Genomic DNA, 11,423 nt, shown 5'->3' with positions numbered 1-11,423 from the left:
AATGTATATAAAAGGATGTCATATGATATTAGATAATATATGTATATCTTAAATATTATTTTTCTTTGTTTTAAACTATATTTGAGTGATAAAATAAGAGATGACATATATATCTTAAAATATTATGTCCAATGGATAACATATACATATCTTAATATAACATTTTCAATGAAAATTTATATTTAATATCCTATGATACTATATGGGACATGCTATGTGATGTTCATATTTGATTTGTAAAATAAATAAATAAAAAATTAATTTAAAACATATTATTTTTCACATATTATTGTTCAATGTTAAACTTTATTTAAAATAAAAATCATATTAAACTCTAATATTTGCCATTAATATATATAATCCCTCGTGTTAAATATAATTTAGAAAATGATTAATAATTTACAATTTAGTAAATAATTTTTGTTTACTTGATCATAATATATGATTCTAATATTTGTTATATTATTGGAATAATACATCTCTGTTTATTCTATTTCGTGTTTGATTGAATATAAAATATGATAAGTGATATGTTATATTCGATTAACTAAATATGAACTTTGGATTTTTATTTATTTATTAATTATTTTCCCTTACCCTTTTCCATGGTATTCAAATATGATAAAAGAAAGGAATATTGAAAGAGTTAGATACTCTCAAAGGCGGAATAGAAGCAAAAGTAAAAATCTAGAAAACTATGATAGGATGGCCAAGGGGTGGGTTTGGGATAGATTGCCACAATCCTATCTCATCCCATGTTTATAAATTAATTTTCATCCTCATCCCAATAACAAATTTAATAAGTGGGGATGGATATGAAAATTTTTTGTACCCATATTGTGGCATTTAATTTTTAAAATTTTTAAGTATATTATAAATAAATATATATTATAAATAAACATTATCATTTTTTATAACTTATTTTGTTGGAAAGTAGATTTGGTTATATTATTTTATGTGCTAAATATGAAAAAAAAATTAAAATTAAATTGTTTCTAACTTTAATTATATTATATAATAAAGACGGGATAGAACAAAATAATACTTAAACTCATCCTTAACTCGTTTATTTTAATTCTAAATATTGGGTATCCGAAAAAACTCGTCTCATTATCATCCCTAAACTATAACAATGATAAGTCTAAAATGTAAAATCCAAATTAAAAAATAATTTTCAATTCAAATTGTTTAAAAAGGAGCAAAATAAATAGAAAAAAAATATAAAATAAAGATGGAATTAATATTGTTACGAGTCCAACTAATGATAATGTTTGTACTCTTTTGATACATGTTAGGAACTCTCATCACCTTGTTGGTTTGGGAGCTTCTTATCGTGTCATTTCACGTTATGACATTTTTCCTCCTACACAACTAGCCATTTTTGTAGAGTAAATATGGAAAAAAATGTGGAATGCAAATTTGTCATATACCATTGCGTAGAAATTGTTACTTAAGAATGTGAGGCATGTTCCTAAGATTTCATTTGATTTCCACTCATATATTTGATGATGAGGGCTCTCACAACCCCTTTTGTGAAGGAAAAATGAGAGCTTACCAAGGGTCCTTTGGCGACAATTAGAGGAAACAAATCCAATTCTCTTTCTATGGTTGAGGCCAAGTCTTGTGTGCGAAAGGTAAATGCAGTTGATTTTTCCTTTCGCATCTATATGTTTTTTCACGTCAAAATTTGCTTGTGGATTTTATTTATTCCATATTACCTTGCCTCTTTTTGTATAATATTATTTATTTTGCATGTCCATTTGATTGCAAATGGAGGAAAAAAAATTTATAATCCATGAGATTGCTTGTTATTTTGGAGAAATTATGTTAACATGCACTATTTACAAAACATGAATGAAGAGGAAATCTAAAAAAGTCATTTTCATAATGAGCGCATTTTGGAAAAAATTGTTACGTCCCAAATTCCTAATTAGTACATATTTATTTTTTTGTAAAGAATATTATATATAACATTTTTAAGTTGATATATTATTGTAATATTATACTTCCTTATATAATAAGGAAAGTTGTTAAAAATATCCTTCTAAATAATTTGAAAAAAATTTATGAGATGAAGATGAGTCTGTAAAAATTATATGTGGTGAATAGAGATGTGAGAAATAATGGAAAGTACCTGATGGAGTAAGAGGGCTCGTGATAGGGTATGGATACGAAAAGTGGAACTCATAGTTGCATGTGTTCTAATCTTAAAGTAACATTGTTTTGGTCTTAAAGTAACACTATTTTGAGTTTAAGATAGCTTTGTTAATTAAATAATATACTATTCTCATGTGAATTAGATTGATAAGGGTCTAAATACACATATAAGTGACATTTTTAGGTAATATGAGATGGGTATTGTTCTAGTATATAAAATGAAAATTATTTTCTTCAAAATGCATTCCCCATGTAAATGATTTTTTTTTTTTTTTCATTTTCATCCATGTTTTATAAATAGTGCATGTTTGCATTATTCTCACATAGAATATAAGAAAAAGCTAAAATAAGCAATCATACTCTTATTGTCTTATTGAAGTGGAAAAATACAAACAAATGACTTTTTGTTTAATTCTATCCCATGATTTTTTAAACCTTAAGGTTCTTTTAATAGATAAATAGCTAATAAATATATTTAAATACTTAAAATTATGTTATTAAATATGCTAGACTTATTTAATAAAATAAGTTAATAATGTTACTTAAAGTTAAACTTAATGTAAAATAATAAATAATAAATATTATATTTTTAAATTGAAAATAGTTTTGTATTTTCATTGTCTAAAACTTTAGGCTTCACATCCTAAGCTCTTTCAAATTTAATAGGGTGTATTTGGAAAACACATTTGACAATTAAAAATTGTTATTAAGAATAGAAAACATGTGTTTTAAGAGAACATTTTTTTAGTGATTTTATGTTGTTTTCATTTGTTTTCCAATGACTATTTTTAAAAAATAATTATACACGTAAAATGATTTAAAATAAAAAATAGGCATAAAAATTATTTTTAAAAATATTAAAAACAAGTTAAAAATATTTTAGTTTTCCAAACAGACTTTTATTCTACAAAACATTATAAAAACAATTTTTAAAAGTTAATTTTATAATTGTTTTATCAAATAAACCTAAGCTATTTTGGGTACTTTTTTGTTTTATTCTTTTTAACATTAAGATATTAATTTTTATTTTTGTTTTTTTTTACCATTTTTATATTTCTTTTGTGTTAAATTCCTAAATTTCATATCTTTAAAAATAAAAAACAGAAAATATGCTTAAATAATAAGCTTTTAATAACAAGTTAAGTAATACCGAGATTATACCACCTCCACTCATCAAATATCAAGTTTATAGTCTTAATATTTGAGAAAAAATTATATATATTTTAATTATATTTATATATATATATATATATATAAATCTATGAAGTGATATGTGCTGAATGTCAAATTTGAATCGTTAAACATATATAGTAAAATTTAGATGGATGAAAGATGATCCAAACAAATAAGATCAGGGTATAAGGATTCAAATTGAATAAATGGGACAAAGTAGAGACAATATGACATGAAGATATTTACGCGATATTAGTGATGTCTTTTCCATATTTAGAGAAAAAAAAATATATTTAGATAATGGATTAATTAATAACTTATATTAGTGCTTATTGCTATTAATAATAAAAATTTACAAAATATGTTAAACATGACGGAAATAAAATAAATCGGTATTAATAATATTTTTAAAATAAAATAAAATAATTTCAAATGATTTTTAAAACAGTCCATATGATTGAAGAAATAGCTTAAAAAAAACATCCTACGTATCATTTAATTAATTCGGTAATTAAAGGTTTTTAAGCAAAAATTCCTTCTTATCATGTTGGGATTCAGTGTTCCTATCCAGCCACAATTCCAGGGTTTCACAATGTGTGACTGCGCTCCCTCAACTCTTCTACTGAATTCCACCGTCAGAATTCGAAATTTAGGGTTCACTACTCGTGATTGGAACCCAAGAAACCATGCAAAGCTCTCTACTTTCTGCAATTCGCACCTCATATTTCACAGAAATGGCGGGTCACGGTTGATTAGTGCTGAAATTGATGCATTGAATTCAACGACTTGCGTAAGAGCTATCCCAAATCGCGGCGAATTAGGGTTTAAGGACGAAGGAAAGAGAGATTTTGGGTTCGAGACGAAGGGAGTGGATTCATCAGCTTCTTCAGCCTTTGATTTCCTTGAATTGGAGGAACAGGAAAGGAGGACAGGTGAAAAGAGTGCAGGGAATCCTGAAGATGAGGATTTGGTTCGGGTTGGTGGTGGTTCGGAGCTGGAGGGGGCGGAGAAGGTGGACGAAAGGTTGGGGTTGAGGAGTGGAAGGCAGGTGATGCGGAGATCGAACATGCTCGCAAAGCAAGTTATCAGCATTCGATCGGCTCTCAGCTTGGGCTTCGTTTCGCAGCTTTGGGTGGACACCACCTCCGTGAGTAATCAATAATGCGTTTATCTCCCCTTGAATTATGTGATTTGAATTTTCCAAGTTGTCAATGTTGTTACTTAGAAGGTATGGTGAAGGATTTTTAATTCTTCATTCAGTGGTATTAATGAATAAGGAAATGCATGCTTACTATATACGATGATCTTGAAATATCAGGGATAATGTGTATGGTCCCAAACAGTGAAATTTGTAGCGCTGACGTTTGTGGGCAGTTGTGTTCTCATCATCATTGTCACCGCTTTTCTTTCCAGCTGATGATATACAATGGACTTGTGGATATACTAATCAAAATTGGAAATTAAGGGGAGAAAGTAATTCAAAATCCTAATTGGGGGGCTCTGACCCTGAGTCTTAATAGAGTGGAGCACTAAGGACTAAATGATGCCCAAGTAGCCATGCAGTCTACAATTCCACTGTGGGAACCTATATCCGCAACAATGTGATTTGGAAATTTTGTTATTTTCTCTTATTACCAATCAGGTTCTTGTTAATTATCAGTGATTTGGTCTGTTCATTTTGAATTTTTCCTTTTTCAGTGGATGGTGCTGGTTATAGAAGTGAGGCCAAATTTACTTTCTGGTGAGCTAGAAAGGTTTCTTCTTGAGGATGTTAGCCGGGTAAATTGTCTTCTGTTGTTTTTCATGCTTTCTTTCTCTCCTGAAATGTATATAAGGGGCTTAATTTTTATAGGATGTATAAGGAGTTTAATTAGACAAGGTTATGGTAATTCAACAAGGTTATGATCTTAACCTAACCAGCACATAAGGGTACGGTATACACAAAATGGAAAGCCAAATAAATGTTATGAACCCTTTAGCACGAGCTGGCGGTTCAGGACCCAGTGAATATGGTTTCCTTTTAGGTATCATTTTTTTTTTCATTCCTACAGATATGTCTTCTGTAGTCATTTATTAGCAGATGCTTCCATTTGAATGTCATAGTTCCTTTTCTTGCCATATAAGAGAGTGCAGCAACTTGGACACCTGTTTGCATGGCTTTTCACCTAGATTGTGGAAATTATCTCGAGTAGGGTCCCAACCCCTTGCAAATTTCCATCGTTTTGCAAACAACTAATACTTAATAATGGACACCAACTAACTTTAAGGCATACTGGGATGATGGATCTTCACTGCCTGTACCAGGTTCATCCAAGTAAGCAAGTGAAAACCTCCATCGCATTATTCTGGCATTGATTTTTGTAGCTTTGCCTTGACCCTAGATACATAATAATGCCATCCTGAGTTCTCAAGCTGTATGTGAATGTTAGTAGCTTGTACATCAAGGAACATGCTACTTTGTGGAGCAATAATTCTTTCAACCCCAGTATTTGTCTTGTTAATGAATGTGCACCTCATTCATCACTTTGTGGTGTTTTTTTTCACAGGTAGGCGATGTTGTGCTGGTCCAAGATGAGAGTGTGATGGATAATGAATATAAAATGCTTGGACTAGAAACATTGGTACAAGTTTCTGCCTTCTACTTGACTTGTTCTCTTGCAAAATAAACGTTATCATCCTTTAAGTTTGTGCATAAGATCAATCCATCATTTTTTACTTCGAATCATCTCATGTATCCCAATCTTGTTGACCATTGATTCTTGTTATTCAGGGTACTTTTTTGCCACCGACTTGATGCTATAGATTTGCTCCTATCAGTTTGTCGCATTCTCAGCATGTTATGAGGATCATGATTAGCCACTTATAAAACTGCATTATGAGCATTTAGGCATGTTATGGAGGTGGTAGTTAACCATCTTATAAGGCAGTGATCTGTGTCTGATTTTAAAGATCTCAATCTTTTATATTTGTTAGGTAGGATACAATGTCATAACGCCAGGTCGAAGAAACATTGGGAAGGTGGGTATGTTTCATCAACTCAGCCCTAAGCATGTCTCCATATATCCCAAAATTATATTTATTGATTACATCCTATACTTTAGGTGCGAGGATACACTTTTAATATCAACTCTGGGGCAGTGGAATCACTTGAGCTTGATTCATTCGGAATTTCTCTCATTCCATCAAGTTTGGTAGGTGGACTGGTTTTTTTACTCTTAATTTGGAAAATGGCAACTTTAAGCAGAGATTGTGATGTAGTTCACTTTTTGGTTCTATTAAAAAAATTAAAAAAAAAAAAAGATTTATGCTGGCATGTTGTCTATGTCTCTCTACATGGTTTGAACAAATTTTGCTTGTTTTAATTTCAGGTAAGCACATATGCTTTGTTTGTTGAGGATGTTCTGGAAGTTGTATCTGACAAAGTTGTCGTGCATGAAGTTGCTGCCTCACGCATACAGAGGCTGACTAAGGTACATTTGCATGATGAAACAATTACTCTCTTTTTTTTATAGGTGATTTTTGATTCCCATTGAGACTTAATCTGAAACCTCCCACAAACCCTCCCCACTTGAGCCAGACTTCAAGGGCATGATGAAACCTTAACCTTACTCATGTTCTGTAGTTGGTTTTTGTTTGTGCTTGGTTATTTGCATGTTAAATAAACCCGGTTTCTACTGATGTTTTCCATTTTATGATTCCTTTTTCTTATAAATACATACGTATAAGGTGGTCACTTGTGTGGGCATATAAAGATGGAGGGACAAAAGCTGAATAGTTGATGACTTAGGTGGTGTTTGTTTTTTGATTGAATATAAAAAGTAAAAATATTTGACTTTTTTTATTAAGTTAAAAGTACCTGGTTGATATCAATCAATATAACTAAAGTGAACCTATAAATAACAAGTTCATTTTAGTTATGTTGATTGATATCAATAGATTACTTTTAGTTGAATAGAAAAAGTCAAAGAGGGTGTTTGTTTTTTCAATTTTTTGCTGAAACAATTTGCTTTTAAACTATCATCAATAAGAATTCTAGTTTCTAGTTAAAAGATGTTATTTTCCTCTTCTTCTAATTATTGACAACAAAACATCCTATTTGCTTATTATGCTAGGGTTTCTGGGACGGTCGGAAAGGAGGGACTTCCATAGATGAACCGGGAGAATATTCTGACTTTGCAAGCAAACGTGATCGATCTGATCACAGTCAAAGCACAAGAAGAAATTTCAGGAATAAGAAATTTCGTCCAAAAGTGAGAGAAATGGAGGATGATTGGGAGCTCCCAATGGATTATTTATGATGCACTGGGTTTTGATGCCTTCTTCCTTTTATGTATATATTGTTACGTGATTTGTGTCCATAGATGATGGATACTTCTTCTCATTCAGGTTTTTTCTTTCACCCACTAGTTGAATAAATTTAACATTACATCCCATGGCTTGGGGGCCTTGATGTAGCTGATCATCTGGAGAGGATCTTAATAGTGAAATAATCAAATGATGCTGGAGAAAATCTCTTTAGTAATTGAAGATATTTATAATAAGGGTTAAAATTTGATTTTTTTATGTTGGGTTATATTATAAAAAATATAAACCAACTGAGCTGATAGACCATGCTTCCATGCTTTTATTCTTCTCAATATTTTTTAACTTCGACTGCATGAAGTTTCAAATATTTTCAAAACAAAATGAAAAAAATAATAATTTAAGAAAGAAAAGCCAAAATTTTTTTCAGGAAAAACATAAAAGGAAGTATAAAAAGTAAATAAGATAACAATATAATTTTATTTTTCTTTCTTTCTACATCCTACCTAAAATTTTTGTATATGATATCTTTTAAAATTATTTATGCTTGACGACATTCCACTAAACTTTTTATTTATTTATTAAATAAGTGAATTTCAAATCAAGTAAAACTCAATGTCTAGATTTATTCATTTTTAAAAATAATTCAAAACCAACCAATTAATACCAAGAATTAATGAACCAAAGTAATCTCGAATGATAACCTCGGTTTTACCTTTACACACAATCATATTTTTTTTTAAATTTTCTCATTACGAAAATTAACTTCAAATCAAATAAGATTTAATTTATTAGATTCGTTAACAAAACTATAATAGAAATTTATGAAATAAAACTAATCCCAATTAACTCCATGGTTTCTCCCCCTATACAATCATAATTTTCTAATGCTCTTCTTATACAAATGATTCAAATCAAGTGAAACTTGATATACTAGATTTGTTGATAGGACTACTAATTTTAAAGAATAATTAAAATTTTAAAATAAGTCCAAGTAACATATAAAATTTATAAATAAAAAATAATTCAAAATGACTATGTTATTTCTTTGCTACCTATAATTTAATTCTTATAAAAAAATCTATTAGACAAATAAACTTTAAATCAGACAACAGTTGATGTGCTGATTTCTTTGGCGAGTGTGTTATATTTTTAAAAATAATTTAAAATTTAAAATGGTAAATTCAATAAATATGTAAAATAACATATCAAAAGAAATATAGATGCACAATTATATTCTTTGAATTTTTTAAAAATATAATCATGTTTTATTAAAATATTAATATCCGTATTTTAATAGTAACTACAAAATAATGTCATTCCATTCAACAAAAAGTATAATTTATGATTTTTAGTATAATATTAGTGTTCATATTTTATTATGATCTATTTATCTTTAATTTAATAATGATTATAAAATTATTATTTTTTTGTTAGTGCAAGGGTTATCCTAATCATGTTTTGGTGATAACAAATTATGGTTAAGTTACTAATTGGTTTGAATTATAAAGAATTTCAGGTATTAATTTGAAAATTCATCATAAGACCTAATGGATGCAAGATCAAAACCTTTGGAAGACCTTTAATCATAGGAAACATATATAAGATGAATGCATGAGTGCACTTAAGATTTACATATCATTTCATGCATCTTTGAAAAGCCCCATTTATGGTTTAAAGTTACATTTTCATCAAAACCTGAGTTTTATCAAATAAACCTTAGGCAAATCGTTTCAAAATTGACATATTAATTTACCTAAAGACCTTGCCTAAGTATTAGAAGAGAAAAGAACAAAAAAAGATAGGTTTTCGGGCCAAAAATGGTGAATAGGTCGAGGTGCTGTCCAAACTAACTCAACCAGTCAGGGTACCGGTCGACTGGTTACCTCTTCTCGGTTGAGGGTAACGGTCACTTGTTAAGCATTAAATACTCCAATGACTAGTGAATCGGTCAACCCCTAGCTCGACCGGTTGAAACTGTTTTTTGGTTTTCTTGGCTCCCGATATTAGAAACCTATAAATAGAGAGTTCTACTTCATTTATGAGCAAAAGAACACTTGCATTTATTTGTCTACCCACTTGTTCCTTGCCTTAAAAGCTCTCATTCATTTCTTGTTTCATTAAATCTTCATTTGCATATCCTTTAGTGCACCTTTGTGATTCATCATAACCTTAAAGTTGTATTTGAGTTATTGTTGAGTTAGGTTGAGAGATTCATTCTTGTTAATTAAGTGTTAAAGCCGTCAAGTGAGTTGAAACTTGAAGAGATTGTGTAAGAGCTCATTGGAGCTGAAATCCAATTGTAAAGGTGATTGGAAGTTTGGTTGAAGTTTCAAGTTAGTGGAACTCTTACTTGATTAGGAGCTTAAAGAGAGTGAATGTAGGCAAGGAAGTGTCGAATCATTATAAAATTTGAGTTTGATTTCTCTAACTTTATTCACATTTGTTGTGTTTTATTTTTATTTTTAACCCCAATTCACCACCCCCTCCCCCTCTTGGGTGTTTTCTCTTTTAAAGATTAACTTTTTTCTCATTTTTGTTTTTAATATTTAAATTGAATCTAATTTCATATTGGTATAATTTTAAAAAATTAAAATTTTTCAAAAAAAAGTTAAAGGAAAGGAGTGGGGAAGGAAAGGAGTGGGGATGAATTGAGACAAGGCTAACTCATCCTGTTATCATCCCTAATATAAATTCATAAAGTTTTCATAAGATAAAAATACAAAATTTTAAAATAATTCTTTTAGAGAACAATTTTTTTTGGATTTCTAAAACTGTTTTCAAAAGCAACATTTCAAACATCCTTATTTTTAAAATTATTAATATGAAAAAAAAGGTTAATTAGTTGATTTTTGGATGGTTTTCAAGATATTTCAGAAGCAATCAACATAATAGAAACCGGACCCAGATGGACGCTCCTCAAATTGTCTTATGAGGGACGATGCACCCACCTGTATTCTAAATGAACAAAATATTCAAATGAATTTCGGACCCATATGGGATGCATTATGCATAGCCCCATGTGGACCCCGCATTTCGGCTCATGCGTTTTCCACTAAATGGCGAGCTCGATTTTTATTTGAAAAAATTGACTTTATTTATTGTTTGAAAAATGACTTGGAGTCGCCACTTATTTTTGTTTTATTTTTAAAGAGTAAACAAAATAAGAAAGAAAAACCCTAAGTGTGACTCCTTATTTTGGAAAAGGCGGTCTGTGAAAAATCGGATCGGGTTCGGGAGTCAGGTTCCTTATCGGGAAGGTACGGTAAAGACCGTAGCACCCCTCTAAGTCCCTAAAGTTGGGTCTCTACTAATAAAATGAAACAATCATGACAATTGATAAGTAAATCAATGGATACTCAAAGTGATCATGCACATGTGAGAATCAAAGCATGCATATAGAAAGACCAGAATGGGAAGAAATGCGTACCTGGGCGATGAGCCACAATGCGCTGAAAACAATCTTATCCAACAAGCTATGTTGGATCTCTAGCTGTTCTTGCCCCAACATTTTCCAAAAAATCCATGAACTGCTCCACTGGTTCACCATCCTTCCCTTCTAGATATCTTTTTCCTCAAGTCACCTAAAAAACACACATCTCTCAAGCAATCTCCCTCATTTTCTTTCCTTCAGTTCTCTGCAACTCTCCGGAATCTCCTTTCTCTCCCATTCCCTAAGCTAAAACCTCATATTCCTTAGCAGCCTGCTAACTGCAAAATCAGCACCCTCTCTCTAGAAACATGCTCTCTTTTTTTCTTCTTGCCTCTCTGTTTTTTTCTTTTCGCAAAAG

The 11,423-nt window shown here is 30.3% G+C and overlaps 1 protein-coding gene across 1 annotated transcript; it reads left to right on the top strand.

Moving 5' to 3' along the window:
- The first annotated feature begins 3,883 nt into the window (after positions 1 to 3,883).
- LOC117919635 lies at positions 3,884 to 7,857 on the top strand. The gene is made up of 7 exons (XM_034836843.1): positions 3,884 to 4,477; positions 5,029 to 5,109; positions 5,877 to 5,951; positions 6,304 to 6,348; positions 6,432 to 6,521; positions 6,699 to 6,800; positions 7,443 to 7,857. Exons 1-7 carry the CDS (start codon positions 3,923 to 3,925, stop codon positions 7,626 to 7,628), a joined length of 1,134 nt encoding a protein of 377 aa, XP_034692734.1. The 5' UTR covers positions 3,884 to 3,922; the 3' UTR covers positions 7,629 to 7,857.
- The last annotated feature ends 3,566 nt before the right edge of the window (positions 7,858 to 11,423 follow it).

The sequence above is a fragment of the Vitis riparia genome, chromosome 8, assembly GCF_004353265.1.
Source record: "Vitis riparia cultivar Riparia Gloire de Montpellier isolate 1030 chromosome 8, EGFV_Vit.rip_1.0, whole genome shotgun sequence".
Classification (NCBI taxonomy): Eukaryota; Viridiplantae; Streptophyta; class Magnoliopsida; order Vitales; family Vitaceae; genus Vitis; species Vitis riparia.
The sequence above is the reverse complement of the archived record's forward strand: the minus strand, read 5'-3'. Positions and strand labels throughout refer to the sequence as shown.

Excerpts from the sequence above, each read along its gene's own strand:
- LOC117919635 (XM_034836843.1), top strand. The coding sequence starts at position 3,923 with ATGTGTGACTGCGCTCCCTCAACTCTTCTACTGAATTCCACCGTCAGA. Across the intron at positions 5,110-5,876 it reads TTCTTGAGGATGTTAGCCGG|GTAGGCGATGTTGTGCTGGT; the intron begins GTAAATTGTCTT and ends TTTTTTTCACAG. Across the intron at positions 5,952-6,303 it reads TGCTTGGACTAGAAACATTG|GTAGGATACAATGTCATAAC; the intron begins GTACAAGTTTCT and ends TATATTTGTTAG.